Source organism: Hippocampus bargibanti, linkage group LG06 (assembly GCF_051943395.1).
Source record: "Hippocampus bargibanti isolate YZ-2025 linkage group LG06, ASM5194339v1, whole genome shotgun sequence".
Taxonomy (NCBI): Eukaryota; Metazoa; Chordata; class Actinopteri; order Syngnathiformes; family Syngnathidae; genus Hippocampus; species Hippocampus bargibanti.
In genome coordinates this window covers 22282334-22308348 of record NC_142739.1, presented here as the reverse complement: position 1 = coordinate 22308348, position 26015 = coordinate 22282334, and the positions used below count along the sequence as shown (strand labels likewise).

The 26015-nt window shown below is 40.8% G+C and overlaps 1 protein-coding gene across 2 annotated transcripts; it reads right to left on the bottom strand.

The window, feature by feature from the left end:
- Nucleotides 1-684: 684 nt before the first annotated feature.
- virma (vir like m6A methyltransferase associated) lies at nucleotides 685-25923 on the bottom strand. 2 transcript variants are annotated; one of them, XM_088997717.1, is made up of 27 exons: nucleotides 25273-25923; nucleotides 24813-24925; nucleotides 23338-23424; nucleotides 22122-22170; nucleotides 21480-21636; nucleotides 21275-21403; nucleotides 20486-20671; nucleotides 17970-18703; nucleotides 17757-17894; nucleotides 16788-17014; nucleotides 16178-16705; nucleotides 15316-15470; nucleotides 15124-15206; nucleotides 14775-14868; nucleotides 12825-13213; nucleotides 12593-12748; nucleotides 11264-11499; nucleotides 10467-10716; nucleotides 8582-8799; nucleotides 8370-8502; nucleotides 6464-6607; nucleotides 6209-6363; nucleotides 5833-5929; nucleotides 3937-4103; nucleotides 3000-3349; nucleotides 1139-1285; nucleotides 685-1049 (listed from the first exon to the last, which is right to left on the bottom strand). In XM_088997717.1, exons 1-27 carry the CDS (start codon nucleotides 25333-25335, stop codon nucleotides 835-837), a joined length of 5400 nt encoding a protein of 1799 aa, XP_088853843.1. In that variant the 5' UTR covers nucleotides 25336-25923; the 3' UTR covers nucleotides 685-834. The 2 variants fall into 2 exon arrangements, with proteins under 2 accessions (XP_088853843.1, XP_088853842.1); XM_088997716.1 differs by having other exon boundaries at nucleotides 20462-20671; nucleotides 25273-25922.
- Nucleotides 25924-26015: the final 92 nt, after the last annotated feature.

Here is a 26015-nt window from a genome sequence, read left to right as displayed (position 1 = left end):
TTTACAGATTCCACGGCATGTAGCTATATTTTACGTTTTAAGACTCGCGCTGAATATTCAGTCGTGTTTTCGAGTTGATGACGATGCCTGACGTGACGTCAGGCATTGCGATGGTGAATCCTTGTGTGTTGCACAAAGACTACTATTTGATAGTAGTTGACACAAATTCCCAGCAGACAAATCAGCCCATTTCCAACGGAGCTTGGGCGCCATCTTGTGCATTTTCTGGGACGCTACATTGGAGTCCTGACGGCTCGAATTGATATGGAAGGACTTCTTTAATCGATTGCAAACATTTATGCTTTCCTCTTCAGAACTATTTGAATCATATTCATAACTGGATGAGTAACAGAAAGCATCTTCTCCGAAACTGAAGCCATTGTTTTGATTCTAGAGCAAGGCAAGACGTCCTGGCGTGATGTCACGAACAAGGGGGCGGGACCTTCTGAAACTCTGCATCTCCGAGGTCATTTTGAAGTAGTTTTGGGACACTAACTCATTTTTTGCGTGTTTTGGGTATTTTAGATGCTCTAAAACGTTTTTCTGATGTCAGTTCGGAAACAAAAAAGAATGGTGTCGTTTGTCCTTTAAAGGGATTATGACGATTTATATTTAGTTTTTGAGTTTCCCAAATTGCTTTACCGGCGCAATCAATGACGTGAAATTAGAAACCGAACCTCAATAACCAGTTCATTGAATTTTATTCTCTGGTCACAATTCAAGAACAAATCTACACAAAGATATCCACAGACACCATTCCATGGAGATGGCATAAAACAACCTAATTGGTCCGTTTGGAGCCTTGGCAGGCTTTCAGTCAATGCTCAGGTGAATTTACCTGGTGAAGGAGCGGACGTGTCGGCCCCTGCCGCCTCCACTCCCTCCCCCGCCGCTAAATTTGCTCACCTGGGAGCCCCTTCCTCCTCCACCACCTCCACCTCCGACGTTGCTGCCTACGCCACCTCCGCCCACGGCGGCGCTGAGCCACGAAAGCCCGGTGCCACCTCGGCCGCGTGGAGCGCGATCGCGTGGGGCCAGACGATACGCATCTATGAAGTTAAGAAGGAAGGAACAACCGCTTATAAATTAAGGGAACATCCAATTGGCACAGTTGTGTATGTTTTTTGTCAGTTCTTACTTGCGGGGAGTTGTCGTGAGGGGAGAGGTCCACGCGTGAAGTTGGTTTGTCCCCCGCGTGGTTCGCTGTAGGTTCCTCTGTGAGTGACGGCGGGCACTTGTGCGCTCCATGATGAACCGCGGCCTCCCTCTCGGCGAGGGTAGTTAGCTATGGAACAAATAATACATTTCATTTATATGCGCCTTTCAAAACTCTCAAGGTCACTTTACAGTCACAGGATAAGTTTTTCTGTGGGTGAGCAGCAGCAGCCACACGCGCCAGTTTTTACCCAGAACTCAAATAGATAGAAAGCTAGCTAGCTAACAGATAGCCAGTTAGAAAGCTAGTTAGCCAGCCAGATAGCCATATAATAATATAATAATAAAACATTTCATTTATAAGCGCCTTTCAAAATTCTCATAAGTAATAGCTAGCTAACTCAAATAGATAGAATGCAAGCTAGCTAGCCAATACGTAGCTAGCCAGTTAGATAGCTCATTGATATTTAGCTAATTGAGTGTTCCTGTTAGGCGCGGCAAGACTGCAAGACAAGTGGAAAAAGAATGAAAAATTCGTTGTACTAAATTCATCCTGTCTACTTGATAACTAATGTTAAGCAGATTCCTTACTTACAGACAGTGTATTGTCTGTGTTCAAATACCTGACATGTTTCGAACGAAGGCGGAAGTAGTCGCCGAAACATGTCAGGTATTTGAACACCGACAATACACTGTCTGTAAGTAAGGAATCTGCTTAACATTAGAATGAAAAATTAATTGTTATAACGCCCTCTGTTGGAAAACTTCGGACACACTTTTGGACCTCACGCCCAAAAGTGTGTCCGAAGTTGTCCAACAGAGGGCGTTATAAAAGAATTAACTTTTCATTCTTTCTATTCGCAAATTTAGCTGATGTTGCCATGCCATACCTGTCAATGTATGTTTTCGCAGTATTTTATACGTTTTTTTCAAATAATGTAAGGCGTACAATAACTTTTATACAGAAACAAAAATTGTGAACCAATCTTAAAAAGCCATTTTGGCTGAAATCCAGTTTGCCTTAACTGCTGGTAGCCCACGACAATGTTGGCGCCGGTCATTACTATTGTCACAGCAAATCAGCACAAGTAATCCTCAATCGGATTTTTTTCTTTTATTGCTCCGTACTGTCGGATTGATAAAAGCATAACGTGCACATGCGCGGAAAGTTGCTTGCATTTCTGTTTATGTTAGCGTTTTTTGTTTTACCAGTTCAAATAATGTGCGGCGTAGTACAACTTTTATACGGGAATTGTAATCATTTATAAGGGCAGCTATTAGCCAAGGTTGACAGGTATGCTATGCCGCATCAACAACTAAAAATAATACTTTTATTATTTATTTACATGGGCACTGGCAAGGAATCGAACCCGCACATAGATAAGAGGAAACAGCATGTACAGGCGTATCACCACTGCAAATGGTCATCATGGTGTGTGTGTATATATATATATATACATACATATATATATATATATTATACAGGGATCCAGAGGTATAATACTTCAGTGCATGTACCGTATTTTCCGGTGTATAAGGTGCATCGGAGTATAAGGCACACCCCAATGAATGGTGTATTTTAAAACCTTTTCCCGATATAAGGCGCACTTTCAAAAAAGAAAAAACGTTTCCAAATATAATCTACAAATATATACATTTTCCAACTATAAGACCCACCACATTATAAGGTGGCTGCTGACAGTAGGTGCCAGACCTGTTGTGGCTCAATATCACTTCACATATAAGGGGCACAGGGTCATCTTTTGAAGAAAATCAAGGTTTTTGGGTGCACCTTTGACACCAGAAAATACGGTACATGAAAGTTGCATTTGGTTGTTGCTTACCAGATAGTAAAACACTTTTAGGCTGCGGTGGAGTGAAAAAGCGAGTCTGATTGTGAAAAGTGGCCCTTCCTCTGTTTCCAGTGAAGAGTCCTCTGGTGGGCAGCTTGGGCGAGCTTTTTAGGGGCCGCTTGGGAGGCAAAAGTCCAATTGGGGTAGTAATGTCTTTAAATTCAGCCGCCACAAAGTCATCCACGTGCATGCTAGGAGGACGGGAAGTGTTCTGTTTGCGCTGGCGGAAGATGTCATGGGGTCGGCAAAAGTTTGGTCCCAATCCTCCTCGACCTCCTCGGCCGCGCGGAGCTGCCATGATGTGTGCTCTCTTCGCAGGTTCCACATAATCTGATTTACCGCTGCAAACAATCATTTAATTAAGGGCATTTTAAGTGTGTAAAACTGATAGAAAATAGAAAGAATATAAGTTATCATATTCAGAAGTTTCATGCTTAGCTGGCCGAACACAAGGCCCACAATGGAAGCACAGAAAATCTGGGGTCAATCTGAGGTGAACAGACACAGCCTGTTAAACTGTCATCTTCATGTAGGAGATCTGGCCTTGGACTAATTTACGACTTGGTGAACTCCTTCACAAAAAGAGGTCATTAGTCAGGTTACAAATCTATCAGTTCATGGAAAGACAACCCATTAAAATTTCTATGTTCCGTTGGTTTATGGATGTTGGTGCTTGTAACATGGGTTGTCCATGGGTGTGGTATTCAAATCAAGAAGACTGCGTTTTACTAATGTATCACTTAAATTTGCATATACTCTCAATAAATAGCTTGGCAGAGGGCTGCAGAGATTGGGCGTCTGTCATGAATGGGTACGTCCCCTGCCGGCAGTAAAAGACAATCTTCCTGTGTTCGAGCATTAGTTCACTGTGTCCGAACAAACAACTCTGACAAAAACCTATTTATCATGATTATATATGATGTGCTACCTGGATGTTATGAAAGTCTCGTGCTTGTGTCGCCCCAGTCGGAAGCCTTTTTGAGCCTTGGCGTGACCTGGCGAGGAGGGCTCAGACAGGAAGGAGCGCTCCAACTCTGCCTTCAAGTCCAGTTCTGGGCAACATTCCTGAGCCAAACCCACCAGATCCACTTTCACCTACGACAAGCGTCCACGTAATCATGTTAAAGGCTCTTGTCACATTTTTCTGAAAAACTGACTGACTCAAAGTGAGCAAAAAGCCAGGGATACATCAGGGAAATAAAAAAAGGGGGTCAGTATATCTGAAAAGGGCGTCAAATTCTAAAATTGATGGGGCCCGATTTAACTTGATTGCTGAAGTATACAAAACTGTTTGAAATAAATCAAAATACATTAATTGTAACATATTTCTAAATTGAAAATGAAAAACCATTATTTGAGTTAAATCTATTATTCCGAGTTACGACCGGCGCGATATACGACCACCCGTACTTGTACACCTCGCACCGCAACGCGCAAGCAGTTGTGTCCTGCAATTTGTCCTACAATTTTGGTCATCCAGCATGTCACACACTCGCACAGCAATCTATTGCGTGACTACACTCAATATAGTAGTTATACAGTGCAGATACCATTTCGGCAACATCACCTGTAGTACTGTACACTGCTTTTTTTCCTTCGGTGTCTGCCGGAGTCCAAGTGTGTGTGTGTCGGGCGACCTCTTCTGGCCGTTAGCAGCGAGAGCGATTTTTTAACAGCTGCATTCGTTATGTATAAGTGTTTTCTTTAACCCACTATATAAAATCTAAATATAAAATATAAATCGATGAAATATAAAATTATAAAAAACGACACTAAAAGGTGGGTATAAAATTTATAAATGAACTGTACAGTAAACAGTTTTGTATACATTATAGTAATAAAAATCAATACTATGAAATATAAAATGTCAAAAACAAAACAAAAAAGTAAGTATGAAATTTATAAATGATCTGTACAGTAAACAGTTTTGGATACATTACAAGTAGAGATATACAGTAATAAAAATCAATAATATGAAATATAAAATGATAAAAATGACACTAAAAGTTATAAAATGTAAAAATGATCTCTAAACAGTTTGGTATATTATAATAATACATTTCATTTATCAGCGCCTTTCAAAACTCTCAAGGTCACTTTACAGTCACAGGATCAGTTTTTCTGCGGGTGAGCAGCGGCATAATAGTATTCAATAGAAAACGTTGCTTAAAAACAACAGATTGACATCAATGCTGTCGTGTAAACGTCACGTCGGCCATTTTGAATGGATTTCCACTAACGACCGCTTGAATTACGACCATTTTGTCGGAACGGAACCCGGTCATAACTCGGATGTTACCCGCATCAACAAACAATTTTAATTCGAGTGAGATAATTTATGCATAAATAAAATAAACATTTTCAATAAATGGTGCAGCCCAGATACACCCTCTAAACAGCTATTGGCAAATATACACAGTCTGCCCTCTGCCATCCAGTGGAAAAATACAGTAAAGTCTCGTTATATCGATATTCAAGGGAGTCCGAAAAAATATTGATATAACCGGGACTATCGATATATCCGACCCTGTTTGCATGTAATTTTCTCCGTGCGTGCATAGAAATAGTATCGATATAATCGGGACTATCGATATATCCGATATCGATATAACGAGACTTTACTGTATTTATTTTTTTCTGCCCATAACCAGTACTATACATCACTAACATAGCTAGATGAGTACCGCAAAATTATTTGTACTAAATAAATATGATGAGAGGAAATTATAAAAAGTAAAACATCATTTATAAGATGATCTTACACTGCATACTGTGCAGTATAGTAGTTGCCGCTGACCGTGTTAGAGAAAACTGGAATACTCACCATGTCAAGCTCGGTCTCAATGTCATCCGTTTGGAAAGGAGAGAACCAAAGAGCCTTAAGTTGCTCATCAAGTGCTTCGGAAAGAATAAAAACGGTCCTAGAGATTGAATAAAATGAAGGAGAATTGGTTAAGTTTGGTCAAGTGTAGTTCGATGGTAAATTCAAGTGGAATAATCAGAATCAGAAAGCCTTTAATAGTCCCACAATGGGGAACATTTGCAATCTACAGCAGAAAAATTGAAAGGGGCAGAGGGTCAAAAGATAAAACAATGTATTCTGTACACAGAAGAAAATATCAGGAGACTGAAATTTACAACTACACAAAAACAAAGCACACATGAATTGTTTGATTTGTGTGTATGATCAGGAGGCATACCTGTGATTAAACTGATTTGCGAGAGTCTCAGCCGCTGGCAGAGTGGGCTCGGTATCAACAGCAGGAAGCTCATCCCCAGCAGCCTCCAGCATTTGCCTCAAAACTGTCACACTCTCCAACAAGGTTTCCAGTGAATCATCCTCCTTGCAAAGTTTCTGCAAAGAAAACAACAACTCCATGAGATTGAATACAAATCGACACCCAATTTTAATTTTGTACGACTCCAACGAAGGGGAACTTAGAATTTATATGCACCGTGATTTGTTTCTCGAAGGTCAAAAGAGGATGAGAGTCTGACTTTTCCCACTGTAGGAGAGCCTTCATCTCAGATCCACTCAGTAAGCGTGGAGGAGGAACAAATTGTGTCTCATCGGCGGATGCCTGGCCCTCCTCATGACACTAGCAATGAAAACACACACAGTCATAAACAAAATTGCTCATAAACAAGACATTTGAGCCCCTAAATAAAAAATGGGAGTTAAGAAAATGTACATTATTGACAAAAATTGGAAAATTCAGCATTTGGCCTTCAGGATATATCGAACACTAGGTGTGATCAATATGTCAATCGCGATAGACCAGTCGATTTGCAAGGTACGATTCGTAGATCGCATAACAAGGTGATGTGACCATCTCTATACAAATAAAGTTGAGTTGTTTTGAAAAAAAAATGGATGTCAACCTATCAGCCATCCCTTCACTTGATTGAAACACTGGACAACCAATCAGATGACATCTCATTATTAGTTACACCGCGTGCTCAAACAACGGCCCTGGGGTTTGTAAAGTTAACAAGCTAGCCGTTAGTTAAATGCTAATTTTTCACTTGTTTTTTTTCCTCTTAAACGTAAGGTAGGCTATTAAAAATGAGTGGGGGAGCTGGATCAAGTAATAAGAAAAAAAGTACAGGTGATCCCCAACTTACGAACAAGTCATTCGTAAGGTCAATTCGTTCGTAAATTGCTTCAGTGCTATATTTTGTATGGATTGTATGTTTATATACATGTTAAGTCTCACGATTTGGTCTGGAGACTCCCGATTTTGATCACAATACTCACACCTCACGATTAGACGGCCAAATCTTCCACCTTCCCAAAAAATGTGATGTATTTATTTATTTTTGCCACTCTCATTTTCATTCAAGTCTCACAATTTGGTCGGGAGACTCCCGGTTTTAACCACAATACTCACTTTATAAAGCAACCATTGACACAATACAGATAGTTCATTTGTAAGGTGAAACAAAAGAAAATGTAAAAAACTAAATACATTTTTATAGTAATTGAATGTATAAATAAACAATGAAAGCATTTTTGTGTTTTATTTATTGGAATTTACCCTTTTGTATCGCTGACATTACTTTAACACATACCACAGGGTCGCGAGTCCGAAAATCTCTCTATTTATGATTTCTATAACTTAAGATGCATGTGTTTAAGGCTTTTATAAGTATGTTTTAGGCTTGTATAAGTAAACCCGTATTGGTTTGCATTGAAAAATAAACATTTCATGAAATATATGCTACATAAAGATATGTACATGTACAACTGGAGAGAATACCACATGTTCCTACAAAAATGTTTGTATCTACCGTTGTTCGTAACTTGAATGTTCGTAAGTAAGGAAGTGTCTGTATCACTTTAATACTGAATTGTGGGAGGACTTGTTTTCACGATGACATTTTCGATGTCTTGTCTGCCTTTTAAAGTGAACTCAGGTAATGTTAAAAAATGTACATAATGATGTTGTGTTGTGCAACATATGCGACTATACATCAACATAAGCCGCAAGACTCCTCACTATATTTCTTAATAAATATAATGGGTAGATCATTTTGACTTGGTCATTTCAAAAGCAGCCTCCATACTGAAAAAGTGTGAGCACCCCTCTCGTACACGGTTTATGTTTCTCCACAAATTCTACCTGAAAGATAAGTACAGTAAAGTCTCGTTATATCGATATCGGATATATCGATAGTCCCGGTTATATCGATACTATTTCTATGCACGCACGGAGAAAATTACATGCAAACAGGGTCGGATATATCGATAATCCCGGTTATATCGATATTTTTTCAGACTCCCTTGAATATCGATATAACGAGACTTTACTGTATCACAAGTTTTTAGGTAAGTTTACATAAAATATGAGCAAATCTTACCATTGGTTCTGTGTTGACAATCTGTCGGAGGAAGTCCAATAAAGCCGAGAGTAGGTCTGCAGAGTCCTTGTTAAAGGGAAACACTAATCTCTTCAGAAGTGAGAATAAGCAAGTACTGTGTTTCTTCAGAGCTCTGAAAAATTGAGAACACATTTGCCGAGGTTTATAGAAGTGTAAAGGTGACTTGGAGAGAAAACAGTGGTCGTATTTACAGTTTGAGATGGTAAAGCCCATAGTCGTGCTCCGTGAGGAATGTTAAAGTCCTGATACAGGTAAGAAGGAGAGGTGCACTACTGTTTATATTTTCCAAAACCTCCATCAAGGAGTTGCAAAGAGCTGAAATCATCTCTCGGCCTGGGAGCGCATTGGCCAGCTGTTCCACCTCTGACACGCAGCTGTCACCTCCGTGAGATATCACCAGAGAAATGTCCTGGGGGTGGGGAAATGGTGTTACATCTTAGACTTGCGATGAAAAGGTTTCTTCAGCCGTCATCTCTACTTCTTTGAAGGTGTCGGACGTTTCGCTTCTTATCCAAGATGCTTCGTCAGCAAACTAAACATTTTTGCTGGTAGCTTTGACCCTATATATATATCCCTACTGTCCAGAAGTGGTGGTGCCAGACTCTGCTTTGATAGATCCCTGCACTCAGGTGGGGGGAGCAGAGGACTATTCCCTGAGGCTATATTGATTACTTCTATTGTCCTGCCTCATTATGGGGTCTACGACTGGCCTGATTGCCCCATTTGCTCTGGTATCACCTCATCAGCATAACTAAGCCGATGTGGTCTAAGAAGTCTGTTGTAATAACGATCCAAATTAAACCTCACCCCACCATGGCAATTTAGTGAAGGGGTTTTGGATAAGAAGCGAAACGTCCGACACCTTTAAAGAAATACAGATGACGGCTGATGAAACCTTTTCATCGATGGACCACTCTTGTATGACTGAGAGCTTACACAGACGTATCTTAGACTTACATTATTTTTCTTGTAAAAAAACATTAATAAATGTGATTATTATAAATGATTAGATAGTAGATTATTAGATGCGCTAAAAACTAAACAGAGGCTCAGAGTGGATGGAGCCTTTTCCATTGCTGGTCCCACTCTCTGGAATGACCTGCCACTGCACATTCAACAAGCCCCCTCGCTGCCCATCTTTAAAACCCGCCTCAACTCGTACTCTTCGATATTGGACTCAGAATGATTCCAATTTGATCTTAGTTTTACTCCCTGGTGCTTTCTAATATCTTTGTGACTGCTTTATTTCCTGTATATGACAGTTGTCCATGTTAATCGCTTTGTTGCAGCTTTAGCTGTTGTTAAAGCGCTATATAAGTCAATATGTATTGTATTGTAAATACAGTATAAGGGATCAAAAAAGGGAATTATGACCAAATTGGATCTTGCGGAACCAACTACCATAATGCGGTGCAGCTTTTGCGATGCATTGTGCAACTTGTTAATCATTTTAGACAAAATAAAAAGTGCAGAGTTAAAAAGTTTCCCAGAAAACCTAAAATTGTATTGTGTTTGGAATGTCCATTATTTAATAAATTTGGACATAAACAAAACTGTACAAACTGGGTACCCATCGGTAACCCTGAGTGTTATCTGTCAAACTTGACCTCAGCATATACCACTCCGAATTTCAAATGACTGATGATTGATCCCTGTGTTCATTTGTTTATGCAGCAATTCTGGCAGTGTAATAGCAGAGGCAGGAGAAAATTTTACAATGTAGCAGTGGTGGAATTTCTGTATTTTTCCTTTTCATATCTTTAAATTTCTTTTGTAATGAGGCAATCATTTCCTGTAGAGGCGTTTGTAATGGATTATTTCTGCTTATATTTTGTTTAGGGGCATATAAGGCGAAGGGTCATCTTTTGAAGAAAATCAAACCCTTTAGGTGCGCCTTATACACCGGAAAAATACGGTAACCGTTTTCTTTCTTCAATTGCTTTGGTGGTATCTTAGTGTTACAAAAAGCAGAGAAACAACACAAGCTGAGCACTTTTAGCAAATAATAGCTTTCACAGTGGAAAAAGATAAAGACATTTGTTATGCTACTCTTTATACTCTGTTGACTTTGCTTACCTGGTCACACAGTGACTGTATTATTGTTCCCATGAGTTCGCTGCATTGCTGTTGCTGTAACGAGTGGTTAGTGGGGGGCACGAGCAGAGGCAGCAGCAAGGGGAAGAGATCCGCCAGTTGCTCATCTCCAGACACCGACCCAGAGAGCAAGTGTAGCGTGGCACATTTGCAAGCTCTCTGTGATGCCAGCGCGTCTGTCAAAGAAAGCAGCCGCAAAACCTGGGCCCAACACAGGGCTTTTCCCTCCACCCTGCAGGAAGAATGTTTTGCTCTCAGTTTACAGTCATTAACTCATTCACTAATTTATTTGGGAATTGAAAAAAAGACTTAGAGCGCCATTCCCAAATTTGTTCGGGTTTTGTTTTTTTCTTCTTGCTTGGGTGCTGATAAAGGGCTGGCCAGACATCAGGAAAAGTTTTTCACTTCCACAAGGGGGCAGCATTTCCCTTTTTTCCATGTTTGCGCTTTGTTCCAGCTTCAGCTGTTATTAAAGTAATATATAAATCAATATGTAAGCATTGTATTTTGTACAGCCGCCCTCATTTCAAGCTCAGATAACTCCAGACGCATATAATTTAGAAATTAACTCTTTTTTTTCTGATGAAAGAAGAGAGTCGAAGGTTTCTTCCGCTGCATTGAATGTTGATTTCATCCTAAAACTCAATATTCTGTGGGTCCTGGAATTCGAGTGACAATGACAAAAACCCTGGCACTGGACTGGACACATTTTTTTGCACATCATCTGGCAGTGAATGAGTTAAACGTCACCACGGTGCACTGTGATGTCCTTCACTTACGGCTGTAACTCCTCCAAGAGGAGTTCCAACAAAGTTTTCATGATGAGGGTAGCGGTGGGAGAAGACAGGTCAGCCAGCTGAAGACACACTCTCCTGAGAATGGCCAAGAGTGGAGGGCAGCTGGTGGCGCAGACACATTGCAAAGCCTCGGAGAACACTTTCCACTGTGCCCGAATGTGCATACTCCATAGCTTCCTGGTGTTTAAGGCCACTGCAACGTCTTGTACCGACAACACCTGAGGAGGCAACAATATCAGGGATGCATCTGGGAAATTTAAAAAATGGGGCCAGTTGGCCCCGTTGTGTCTGAAATGGGGGCCAAATTCTAAAATCGATGGGCCCGGTTTAACCTGATTGTCCAAGTAGACAAAACTGATTGAAATAAACCAAAATACATATGAATATTATATTTCTAAATTGTAAAAAAATATATATATATATATTTGACTAAAATCTATTTTTCTAATATATCAACAATTTTAATTCAAGTAAAATAATTTATTTATACATAAAATAAAACATTTTCTATTTTCTTTAGTTACTACACAATCAATCCTATGCTATTTTGATATTCGACGGTATTACAGAGAAGACAAAGAGAACAGACATAGCACAATATTTCTTACGAGTGTCTACTTAAACAAATTTCTTTACTTCGAAGATTTCCAATGTGGTGCAAAAGCTCTGAAATCATTCCCATTAGCCACGAAATTCGAATCATTAACAGCAGTTTGATGCAACAAATTCTCACTACCCTCCACAGACTTATTATTTCTTAAAAAAACGAGATTATGTTTGTTTGCTGCCTGTTTTTAATGACTTTTTTTTTTTACTCATGCTCCATATTGTAACCATCCACCATGTTCGATGTAAATACTACAATGCCCCATGGGTGCATGAATATTTGATTAGCCCTTTTGGCATTTTCCGGCGGATCACGGAAAAGCCTCTACCACGACTTTGGAACAGACCGAAACAAATGCAAGGTGATTATGGCTCGATATATATAGCCCAGGCAAGATGGCAGACAACAAAGGTTAAAACCTCTGAAACAGCTCTAAATTGCTGTTTGACTAAATTTGTTTCTTGACTAAATTTGTGTCTTTAGATATTGTAACAGAAGTATATCGTATCTGGCGCAGATCATGTAGCAATAAGAGCTAATCGTAATAGACTTGCGCCGATGCTGGCGCAGTGGAGATACACAGTTGCGCCAGTGGCTGTCAAAATGCGTAAATGCCGCAAGGGTCCCGGCCCAGATGCATCCTTGCAACATAAGCGTGGAAAAAAAAAGGATGACGTATAATCGATTGTAGTAAGCGGAAGTACCTGAGTGCTTTGCATTGGAAGGGGCAGCGGCAAGAGCTCAGACAACAGCGTTAGACCAGAGAAGAGGCCTTCAGGAGCCTTCAGTAATGATATTAAAACTTCTTTGAGCATCAGTGACCATGTGTTACTGGCCAGAGTCTCTTCTGTGTGCGTCACCTAGAAGAAACGGATAGCTGACTTAATATCATATTCAAGGGTCAAAGCCCTCAAACGCTCTAAACCTCACACACACCTCTTCATTGACACCCTGCGTAAACGTGAGGAGCACATCAACAATCAGAGCCTGCACTCTGGTTTCCTCCCCATCCAGTCGTCCCGATGCAGGGATGGAGCAAACTATCATGTGGAGCATGACCAACACGTTGGCCACGCGAGTGTCTCTGAATTGGAAGGCACCTCCGCGAAGAAGCTCTGTCAGCATGGTGCGTAACAAGCGTAGCGTGCTGATGCACACATGGAGGATCATGCAGCGTTGTGGCGTGGGGCCCATGTTTCCGTGCAAGCGCCACGGTTGTAGTAGTACCCCGCACAGCTTTTGCAGGACGCGCACGCATGTGTCCAAACCTTCGCCGGAGAACAGCTGAACACAGGCAAGACTCCACTTCAGGTCCCTTTGCTGACCTACAGGAAGATGGTGTTCGGGTACTTTTATTTAGTTAAATGCAGAGAAAGCCAAAAGCCCAAAACAAGGTTGGAGAGAGAACATGGATGGATTTTTCATGAACAACTAAGAATAAAAAAAAAGATTGGGGTTTCAATATTTGTGTTTGATTTTGCATTTAACAAAGAAAACAAACATTTTTTCCTCTGCGGCTGGGGATGCATGCCTTGAGGAGCCCGCAATGAGAAGAAAGGAGCGTCGGCGTTATGTGGAACTGTCACGGCTTGGAATTGAAGCGGATTTACGTGGGACAGGAGATGTGAGCCAATCTTTTTTCATCAATGGACGCTCCAGCTTCGTGTTTGCTTTTTACATTTAGCCTGTAGCAGACGTGCACATTTCACCATGATGTCCCTGACCCACTGGTGAAAAGGACGCTTTGATTCTCTCCTCTTTCGTCTAGAACTGCTTCATGCAACAAAGAGGGTGCAGAAAGTGCTGAAGATTGAATGACTGTGTCTTTGTATTGTTATATTATTTGTTTAGTTTTTGTTGTTCTTTTGACTTCAAGATGGCACCGCGAGAGTGGCTGCCTTTACAGCAGCTCCTGTATTTTGTTTTTCTACTTCTTCCTTTCCTTTGTTGCGTTAAATGTTGTTCTTCCTGGTTCAGCTCCCCATTTGTACAGTCTAAATATTAAATCAGCAGGAAGCAAGGTGATATAAAAAAATGAATATTTCTTATCAGGCAGCTAGAGGATGTTCTCCAGGTGAGAAGCTAGGCCAAGGGACAGAGAGACAAGAGCGCGCGCACAAGCGCGTCTCAGATATTTATAAACAACAGGAGTGATGTCACTTTGGAAAGGACCTATCATCTGCTAGATATAACCATGAATATTTATTATTAGACAGAAACATGATAGCTAGATTTCCACACTAAGTACATGTATACAAATAACATATAAATAACTAAACTACATACATACATGGACTTACTAATTGATGAGAATAAGTAGAAATGAAATAACATGTTTTTAGCGTGTGTATAAAACTAATTCTAACACCTTTTACTTCCATCACCTTGCTGCTGTGAAATGTAAATTTCTCCACTGGGAGTCTAATAAAAGCTAATCCAATCCAAAATCAAAGTGCACTTGTGACTATCCTGGAACACTCGTGGGAGCACTACAATTCATTCGAAATAATGTGGTATTGAATTAGTGAACAAACAGACCATTGCATGAGCCATATACATATTTCTATTCTTTATTCCGGGTGAAATAATGCTACACTGTGGATTTTCTTTTAATGCACTTATCTAAAGCAATATTTATTTCCTCATCCCAATTTATTCCAACGCAGAGTAGCGTGTGAATGTGCAATTACATTCATCTGTGTGCAAAATCAATCACTGTAAAGCCTTGGGCATTGACTTTTTTGTGATTGAATTATGGAAGAAATTCAATTAATTTGTCCATGTGTCTCAAAAGGTGCTGTGAAAGGCCAAAACGTGTGGAAATATGACCCAGGATGAAAAACTATTACAAGATTTCCCTGTTGCACAAGGTATTCTATTATTTACCTCCAACAGAAGGCGGTGGGCAGGCAACGTGGCAGATCACCCTGAGAGCTGTGACCAATCCAGTTCCCTCTGGAGTTAACAGATTTTCCACATTCTGAAGACATGAGACGGTACACGTAAAATACATGATGTACAACAGATTCGATTTTATGCGGCATCGTCTTAAACATGCAATCTTGCAGGCATATGTTTGAGCAGTCCAGACATGTTAGCATTACAGGTCCTACAGTATAACAGCTTTGTTATTAGATGAGATCATTTTGTTGCATGTTTAGTCAAGCAAGTTATAAAATCGCACTATTTTGACAGATTACAGCGCCTTCTTGAATTTGAAATAGAAATCCTGCACCTGTTTGACATAGTCCAGAAGTGGTAAAATGCTGCCGATCTCAAAGCGCAGCTTTTCCAAAGGCTCCAGCCATTTGCTGAGCTCTGAAAAACACAAATCAACATAATCATGGTGAATATGCACGACAATACTGTAATAACCATTTCCCTATGCATAAAACAATGCAAATTCCTCATATCATGTCATATTCACCCTGGAGCTTGGCATTGGTGTCATCAACCTTGGCGATGGAGAGCAATGGAGCAGTATACTGTTCCATCATACGCAGTTCATTTGAGCTTTGGACCACCAGTAAGATGAGCATACAGGCGTAGTTATATGTCACCGCTTTGCGTGTCTTAGCCTCACTTTAGGTGGGGAGAAAAAAAAAATAGAAAGGATTGTTATATACAGATGCTCCCCACCTTACGAACGAGATACGTTCTGAGCGGTCATTCGTAAGGTGAATTTGTTCGTAGGTTGCTTCAGTGCTATATTTTGTATGGAATGTATGTTTAAGTCAAACACTGAACGGGGAAGTATAAAACACAGACGCTCTAAATAAATTCACACCTACTGTAGTACCACGACATATATCCTTAGGTCTTCAGAATCAGAAAATGTTTAATCGTCCTACAATGGGGAAATTTGCAAATCAGTAAGCCATTACTGAAGCTTCAGGCACGCAATTAGTGAATTACATGCAAGCAGCCATTACTTTTTGTTATGCATCACGTCCTCCTGGAGCGTCAACTTGGAAGAGGGATTTCCTCCCCGCCCACATACTCTACACAGCCAATCGTAAGCGAGCTCGGCGGAGTGGGCCTGAATTTGTTGGCAACATTTCAGCATAGCATTGCTGATTGGTCAGCCAATCGCAAGCAAGCTTGGCCGGCAAAAGGCGCATAATACAAAATCTAACTTACAGCATCTCTGTCCAAACATTTTTCGACATACTGTACCCGCAAAAATGCACCGTTATTCGTAACTCGAAGGTTTGGAAGTTGGGGAGCATCTGTGCAGACACTAGTTAAAAATTGAGCTTGGGTGATATAGAGCAACAAGAGGATCTTACCCTTGTCCTTCTTTGCTGTAGTGCTGCAACAGTGTGACCAGACAGGACAAATTGTTGTCCAAACTTAAAACGTGTGCCACAGCACTGCGGCCCGTCACGGTGAATGTCATCAGGTAGAGTGAATGGAGTATGGCCAGGACCTCCGGATTGTCACCTTCATCCAAGTTTACTGATCCGTCTAAGCCTGAGGTTACATGGCTCATAAGCTCCGACACCCCTTGGAGAGCATGTAGGGCCTGCATGAGCCAAAAACCAAAGCCCTCTTCACCAAAGCCGGGCCCGGTGAGAGCTCCCTCGCCTCCCGTGAAGGCTGTCTCCTCGCCGTCGTTCTCGGCCACGGATGCGAGAAGGCGCAGGAGTAAGTTGGAAGGAGTGGGTTGGGCGAGAAGGAAAAGCAGACCCGACTGCGTGATCGACAGGAAGCGAAGGAGCTCTTTAACGGCTTGAATGATGCCTACGTGTCCAGCCGCCGCCGCGGCAGATAGCACCACCGATGTGCTCTCCAGAAAATGACAAGCATGTAAATACCTGGAGATTAGGATTAAAGTCAACTTTGGCGACAAGTGAATTTTGAAAGAAACTTTATCACCAAGCGTGGAGGAATAAGTACTTGTAAAGTGCTGGGTAAGGATCATCTCTCTCGTGTGGTCCTGTTATTCTCACAGAAGTTGGAAATGCTTTCCCCGGTGGCTGCACCATGCAGTGAGGGGCGGTTTCCAGCAGCTGATACAACTCCTCCAAAGCACCCACTAACCGATCAAGCTCCGCCTCACTCAAAGCAGAGGAACTCATGGCCGGCTCCTCCTCCATTGGCGTGTCAACATCCTCTATATCGTCCTGAAAAGTAACAGTAGACATTTTGTGATGTCATCTCAAGAAGAATAAATAAATCAGTCAAAATGAATAATTACCCCATTCACTGCCAGACGATCTGCAAATATGTGTCCACTTTAAGAGTTTTTGTCATTTTCACTCCAGGACCAACAGAATTGAGTTTTAAGACTACATAAACATTCAATACAGCGTAAGAAACCTTAGACTTGCTTCTTTTAATAAAAAAAAGAAAAATAATTGATTCCTAAATTATATGGGTTTGGAGTTATCTGATCTTGAAATGGGGGCAGCTGTAAAAAAGGCAAATGCTGCCCCTTCGTGGAAGGGAAAAAACATTGCCAGAGGTCAGACCAACAAATTCGGGAATAGCACTCCACGTCATATTTTCAATTCCCGAATAAATTCGGGAATGGCAGTAAATGAGTTAATCACTCATTCTGGATGTTAGTTGAGAGCCTGGATGTTTCTTGAGAGCCTATTTCCTGTTTATTTCCAGCATTGAAAGTGGGGGCGGCTGTACAAAAGGTAAATCTGCCCCCTCGTGGGAGGGAAAAACCAACATTGCCGGTTGTGTGACCGGAGCTTGATCCGCACGCAAAAAAAAAAAAAAAAAACACAAAATAAAAACAAAACCCGAACTAATTCGGGAATGCCGCTCCGTGTCCTGTTGTTTCAATTCCCGGATAAATTCAGGAATGGTAGTGAATGAGTTAATAAAATGATCTGTCAACATATTGGGGTGTACCTGCTGCGGCTCACTCCATGCAGCTGCTGTACGGCGCAGGTCGAGCAGTATTTCAAAAACGTGGCTTTTCTGAAGAATGGCATTGCCGGCTGTTATGACCCGGACCGTTTCATCACGTAGGAATAGCTGCACCAAACGCTGTGAAAAATACGATTTTACAATTCAGAAAATAGTCTTTCATTCATAGAAAGAAAGAAGAAAATGGATACAAACCTGATAGCCACTCTTCTCTGACTCGCCAGCATCGAGGAATGCCTCGACCCCAACAGGAGAACTGATGAGAGCGTCAAGTGCCCTGAGAAGACTCAGTTTCAACGTGGACGACACGTGGTCCCTGTGGAGGAGATCCAACAGGACTTCCAGAGCTCCTTCATGAAGGAGCGCCTTCAGACCCAGTGGACACTCCGCTAGGTATGACGCTAGCTTGGCACCTGCTTTCAGTTGTCTGAGGTTCAGAGCAATTGGTTGTGTAAGGGCAATCTCCATACTTAATGCTTGGAGAGCCCACTGGGCTAAAAGGTTGACATGCTCTTCCTTGGCTACACACTCGCCCTGTTTAATGAGGCACTCCAAACCCTTGGCGAGAAGTCCCGAGGCTTCTTCCAAGGCGTTGACCCAGCGGACATCTCTGTCTTCTCCAATGCTTTCTAGCAGTTCTTTCAACTGCACAAAAGCATCAGTGTCCTCCCCAGCTGCTACTCCCTCTGGACTGCCGGAGTCCTTCGGCTCCTCCAAGCGATGTTTCTCAAGTTGGGTGTCGAAAAGTGACTTGTACGGAGGCGTGAAGTAAACGAGCGGTCGGAGTTCTCGTTCGTACGGATCAAACTGGACTGGTGGAACGGATGCAAGGTCCTCGGGTGTGTAGTCAATGTCAAAGGAGGGCAGCTTAAAGGTGCCGTTATCCAGGTCATCCTCATCACTGGAAATCTGCTCATAGCCGTCATCACCTAAGTAAAAGGACAACATCCTGCATTTTAAATGAAGGTACTTCAATATTCTGAGATTTATAAAGAGAGTGACAGCAAGGACCATGGTGACAAATGAAAAGAAGTCTACCTCTTTTCATAATCAATAATAGATGAGATGTGTTCCGAATCATTCACACAGTCCTGACTTCCTAATCATGACGTAGTTATTTTTAAATTGTGCACTACTTAGTGAACTAACTTAACTCATCAAATGAAAAATAAATATGTATGGATGTAACTTTTGATTCCACAACCACAAGTTATCACCCATTACTGTGATTTTAAGGAATGGCCCACTCCATATTAACTCATTCACTGCCAGACGATGTGCAAAAATGTGGCCACTCCAGTGCCAGGGTTTTTGTCATTTTCACTCAAATTGCAGGATCCACAGAATATTGAGTTTTAGGACTACATAAACATTCACTGCAACGTAAGAAACCTGAGACTATCTTCTTTCATCAGAAAAAAAGGAATTAATTCCTAAGTTATACAGGTCTGGAGTTTTATGAGCTTGAACTGAAGGCGGCTGTCCAAAATACAATGCTACACATGTATATTATTTATACTGTATGGGGTTTTAACAACAGCTGAACCATGGAACAAAGCGCTAACATGGAAAAAAGGGAAATTCTGCCCCCTTGTGGAAAGGAAAAAAAAAATTCCCGAGGCCATGATCAGCGCTTTCTCTGCACTCAAGCAGGATAAAAAAAAAACGAGCAAATTCGGGAATGGCGCTCTACATCACATTTTCAATTCCCGAATAAATTTGTGAATGGCAGTGAATGAGTTAATATATAACCAATTCACTAAACATTCAATGCAACGTAAGAAACCTTAGACTCTCTTCTTTCATGAGAGAAAAAGGAGTTAATTCCTAAGTTATATGGGTCTGGAGTTATCTGACCTTGAAAAGGGGGAGGCTGTACAAAAGCCAAATGTTGCCCCCTCGTGGAAGGGAAAAACATTGCCAGAGGTCTGACTGAAGCTTTAAACGCACCCCCCGCAAGAAAAAATAAATCCTGAACAAATTCAAGAATGGCGCTCCATGCCATGTGTTTCAATACCCGAATGGCAGTGAATGAGTTAAAGCTGCAAATGAGCGAATTCATCACTAAGGAGCTAATAGATAGCTATCTCGCTAGCTATCTATTAGCTATATAGTTATCTAGGTGTCTAGCTATCACGGTAACTATCTGTTGGCTATCGATTAGCCATCTAATAGCTGGCTAACTAGCTTTCTAATTTGAGTTACTTCCGGGTTGAGTGAATGCTGGCGCATGTGGCTGCCGCTTGCTCACCCACAGAAAAACTGTGACTGTAAAGTGACCTTGACAGTTTTGAAAGGCGCTTATAAATGAAATGTATTATTATTAATAAGGGCACATTGTAGTGGCTAGTGAATGATTCTGAACACGGTCGTACACAGACCTGCTGACAGCTTTACTTTTAAACATGCAGGTTCTGTTGAACATGCAGGAGACAATGACAGCATGACTTTGAAGCATTGAAACGCTGACCGCAAGCCTGGTTAGTTGAGAGTGTTGATGGAGGCAGCATGCCACAGCAAAGTCATCTTTTTCCACTCAGTCCAAAATGGACCCAATTTAAGGAACCCTCACAAGTCCAATGAGCTTGTGTTCCATTGATTCTATATTTGAATGGGCGGGGTGGGTTCGAGTTTTGTGTCCATTTGAGACTGGAGACTTTACTTCTCCCACTAAACAACTCCCCTACCTTCCTCCATATCCTCGTCCTCACCCTCATCGTCCTCTTCCTCGTCCTCCGGAATGCTACCCTCTGTCCGCATATCTTCATCCTCTTGCTCCTCCTCTTCGTCCTCACCTCCCTGTTCAGCGTCAGAGTATGCTTCGTCGGCAGCCATCGACCTTTCAGGTGAAACAGCCTCCAAGTAGTCCTCACGGCGCTCAACTTTGACCATGCCCACTGTTGACATTACAGTCAAGATAATATTTAGCGAAACAAACAGAAATGTAATTTAAAAAAAGCCCCCTCACTGCTGCGTTCTTGACCAATCACAAAAACCGAAGACAGGGGCCGTGGAATAGAGGATAAAAACAGGTCAGCTGCCATTTAGGAGAACGGGCTCGTTCGCGAACGACACATCCCTCATTGTGGTGCTCCGTGTGTATCTCGAAAAATAGTTCATATGCCAAGGTAAAATTTTCATAAATTTAATGTTCGTAAACCGAAAAGTTCGCAAGCCGACGTATCACTGTATACAGCACTGTAAAAAAAAAAAATATTACGGAGAAAAATCGGCAAACGGCGAACCAAAACAAATAGAAAATACAGTAAAGTCTCGTGATATCGATATTGGTTATATCGATAGTTATTACGCTTATTACGATACTATTTCTATGAACGCAAGGAGAAAATTACATGCGCGCATGGTCGGATATATCGATAGTCCCGGTTATATCGATATTTTTTCGGACTCCCGAGAATATCGATATAACGAGACTTTACTGTATATAAATATAAGTGGGAAAATATCATATAAGTGGGAAAGTAAGTTGTGTTACTTACTGCTTGGTCCTGGCGCTTGGACTTGCTCTTCATCGTCATCATCAGGGGGTGGGGGGCCAGGTGGAGTGCGAGGTCCTCGGGGTGCTGGTCGTGGTGGGCTGCCATTGTATTGGTCATCTTTTTCCCACTCTACAGAATTTAGTTAAAATGAAGCACAGTAAGGTAGAATCAATGTTTACTAGATTTTCTTTTGAATGTATCTCACCTTGTTTAACAAGTCGCTTGGGCCCACAAGGCTGTTGAGGTGGCGGGGGCGGTGGCGGAGGGGGTGAGCCTTGCTCATGCGAACGCTCCGCGGTCCCGTACACAGCCAAGGTCAGGGTGGTGTACCAGCCACGCAGTACCAGGCCATCCGTGTTGATCTTCATACGCAGAAAGAATATACAATATATAATACAATATACATATTCATACAAAAGATATATATATATATATATATATATATATATATATATATATATATATATACACACACACACACACACACACACACACACACACACACACACTGCATTGAAGTTTATGTCGCCCCAAAACTGAATATTCTGTGGGTACTCCAATTTGAGTGAAAATGACAAAAACCCTGGCACTGGAGTGGACACATTTTTGCACATGGTCTAGCAGTGAATGAGTTAAGATGGAAGGATCTATGAATGGGTGTAAAAACAAAAGGCATTTAACCTGAAATCTTCAGAAGTCAGCTATAAAACTGGATTAAAAAAAATTTTCACATTAACACATTAATTTACTGCAATTGAATTACAGATTATGGGTTTCACGCAAATTATTATTTGTTAAATTAGAAAAACCTGCTATGTTAACTTGAACGTGTAGATATTCTGTTTACCTTTCCACTCGGTCTGAAGACAATCGACTTGTTCTCGTCATATTCCAGACTGAGGACAGAAAGTAAAACAGGCTGAATTCAATAATCTGACCATACACAATTGTCTCACACCAAACAATTCCACTCATTGAATCTTATGATTAAGATGTATTTTGAAAGTGACTTACTAATACGAATCATACTACATTTCCTTAGTCATATGTGGGGCAGGTTGATATGGCTTAAAAATGTATCACGTCGATGTTCCGATGAGATCACGTGATCAGAAATGAGAGTCAATCACATGATTTTCAGATGATCGGGTATTGGGTGAAAAATATCATTTTTATTATTTTCTGAACATTTAAAGGTCACAAAGCTTGAACAAAAATAACTCGTGTACTAAACAGATTGCATAATTGAAGAGTGATAGCTTATTTGCATATATGTCAAAATGTTTTTTTTTCCAGTAGGAAATAAGTGGTCTCAAAGTTGCGACCTCTGGGTCATTTGTAGCCCGCAAGGATAGTTTGAGGGCGTGCGATTTGACTTCAAACTTGAATGTTACTACAGCGTCCTCTTATTTGTCATGTTGCTGCATTTTTGTGTTTTTTTTTTTTTTTTTATAATCACTTAGGCTATCGGATCTCTCCATAAAAATGGGAGCTCAAGCAGCAATAAAAGATCACCTGTCACAGATCCAGCCATGTTTTAAAATAAATTAAAACGGGGGAAGGGGGTTATGAGACAAAAACGACAAATATTATTAAATACTGACTCCAACATGTTTGGTAAAAAGAATAAATAAGTGATATGTGTCGCATCTACAGGACACTTGAGAATTCTAATTGTGATTAGGTCAAAGATTTGCAATCCTCTTGTAAATAAGGGAATAAAAACAGCTCATTTTAGTGCTCATCCCCAGACCACTGATGAATACTGCATCTTTCTCAATTCCGACAAGGGTGGGGTTGAGTTTCTGGTGAGACCAGTTAGCTAAAACGGGAACAAAGACGCTTGAATTTGGGTGGATACTTGCACACACAAACACACACCCCACTGGCCTCTGAGAACAGGGTTTGGAGACGACCGTGACTGGTTCGACAGGTCAGACAGACATGTGCATCTTAAAACACTTTGGGGATCCAAGTAGGAAGTACTGACTATAAAGTGGAAAGCCTCATCATGATATAGAGAGAACAAGGTATGTGGGGATGGGGGGGTGGGGTATCCTTACCTGCCGAGTCTGTTGAACGTTGGGCAGTTGGGTTTGGGTGCATTACTGCAAAACAGTTCCAGCTGGAAAGCATGAGGGGATGTCTCACTAGAAAGCCAAACACAGTTGAATAAATAAATGATTATCTTTCATGTCTCCTTAATTCACATGACGACTGAACGGGAGTGGGCGACATATGTTGTTACCCGCTAAGGAAGATAAACTGGAAAAAACATTTCAAAGAGGAAAGAATAACGATGATACCACCTGCTCAAATGATATACCAATAAATGATGTCAAAACACTTTCCATTACCTGCAGAAAAACTTATCCTGTGACTGTAAAGTGTCCTTGAGAGTTTTGAAAGGCGCTTATAAATTATTATTATTACTCTGACCAAAAAGACAACCAACACTACTGAAAAAATAGACCTATTTTCTAAAGTAAATAAAAAGTGTGATAAATTGGTTAAACATGTATGCACAACACCGTAGGCTGGTGTTAAGAATTAACTACAGTAAAGTCTCGTTATATCGATATCGGATATATCGATAGTCCCGGTTATATCGATACTATTTCTATGCACGCACAGAGAAAATTACATGCAAACAGGGTCGGATATATCGATAGTCCCGGTTATATCGATATATTTTCGGACTCCCTTGAATATCGATATAACGAGACTTTACTGTAACTGTGTTCATGTTCTGAAATGTGAATGGATCTGAGGTATATATACTGCCTTTCATGAATATTAGCCTAGGTGGTTAAGAGATGTTAAGGTGATCTGACTCAATTTGATATTGTTTCCCGTGCAGATGATGCTAACATTCGCAGGAAAAAAAAGATATTTTCTCAAAATGCATTTTTCAGTGGGGAAAAACATCCCACATTCAGAAATACTTGTTTTACATGAAAAGAAGTGTGTCACGATTATTAGCACCCTGATGTTAAGACTTTGTACAAACCGCTTTTGTCAACAAAATCGCATCTATTTTTTTCCCCATATTTCACAAAATGTGAGAATACAGAAAGAGGCATATTTGAACTTTGAAGTGCTGTCAGTGTCATAGGGTCGATGCATGAGTGTGAATACAGTACAGCAGAGACATACAGTTATAGCATTGATAATGCTGTGTCCCCTCATAAATCACAAACCGGATATGTGTTGTGATAATAATTGAGCCAAGATAATTATTTGCGACAAACAAATACAGTGGTGCCGTTTAGAATTGATGTCTGTATAAAATGATGACATTAAAGAGGCAAAATCTCATCCCTCCAAAAATACATTATTCCCTTGCTCTTCAAATGTCCTCCTTGACAGAATCACTGACTGAAGGAGTTACCATGCAAACAGAGGATGACACGGAAAGAGATTAAAAAAATCGATTTGTTTGCTGTTGTGGACTGCAAATTTCCCCATTACAGGGCAATTAAAGGTTTTCTGATTCTGATGCATGTGTTGGTAATGATTGGGTATTCACAGGTCTCACCCGCATGCTCTGCTGTCAGGTATGTCGCTATGTGCTTTGATTCCGGGAGGAATGATACGGACTTCTGTGATCAGCACCACACAGGGGAAACGTACCACATCCACATTGGTAAACTGCATGCGAACAAACAAAGAAACAAGATAGTAAATGTTAAGAAATACATTGAACCATGCAATAGGCCAGAGCAAAACGCTTCTGAGCAAAGCCAATATTCTATAGATAGAATCTCTAATGACGAGCAAATGCTATACAATGAGAAATTGTTAATAAAGTGTGTAAACAACAAATATTAAGTGAATCGATCTGATTCAATTGGATATTGTTCCCGTGCAGACGATGCTAACATTAGCACGCTAGCCCGCGAACTTGCGACTGGCTATGCAAGAATCATAGAAAAGAAAAAGAGAATACACGTATTGAATGCATACAACATATCTAAAATACAATATGCCGTTTTTACCTCGGCGCTTTGGTGTTTAAACGTATCTAGAAAAAGAAGCTCAGTTGAAGAATCCCCCGCCATTGCTTTGGGTCACCACTGGCCGCGGGGTAAACTTCCGCCTTCGTGCCTACTACTTCCGGAGCGTAACCTACAAAGCGTCTTTCCCCACAAACTCCTTTATTTAACAAATGCAAACGAGAAGAACAAAAAGAATCTATGACACACGAGTTTCAAAAAAACTGAGACTTTGCAGATGAACAATGTCGAAATAGATAACTACAGTTTCAGGACAGTCCAAACAGAAGCTACAAGTTCGATCAATGTTTCTCGAACCTCGTCAATTGCATCATCTCACAACAAAAAAAGTAAAAGTTTATCTTCATGTTCATCATAAACGTATACTTTATATTATTTGTTCAAAATCATTATCTTTCTAATTTAGCACCCGGGACTCCGAAAATGTACCGAAGAATAGTGTATGGAACGGGCCACATATGGTCCACTCTATTTTATTTCTATTTCTTTCTATTTATATCTGCCCCACTGAGTAGTGTCCGATTTACATAATCAAAAGTCATCTGATATTTGTTGGATTAATTTTTGTCATTTTTTTTAATTCAAGCATTTGGTGAATTTATATATTGATTTATACAATTAAAAATATATTACATCGTTAAGAAGAAGAAAGAAAATCACGAAGAAAGAAAATAGTTAAGAACCATGAAACTTTCATGGGTTACATCATGAATGCTACTTAAAGT

Excerpts from the sequence above, each read along its gene's own strand:
- virma (XM_088997716.1), bottom strand. The coding sequence starts at position 25,335 with ATGGCGGGGGATTCTTCAACTGAGCTTCTTTTTCTAGATACGTTTAAA. Across the intron at positions 15,207-15,315 it reads CACCAATGCCAAGCTCCAGG|AGCTCAGCAAATGGCTGGAG; the intron begins GTGAATATGACA and ends TGTGTTTTTCAG. Across the intron at positions 1,050-1,138 it reads CTCACGACAACTCCCCGCAA|ATGCGTATCGTCTGGCCCCA; the intron begins GTAAGAACTGAC and ends TTAACTTCATAG.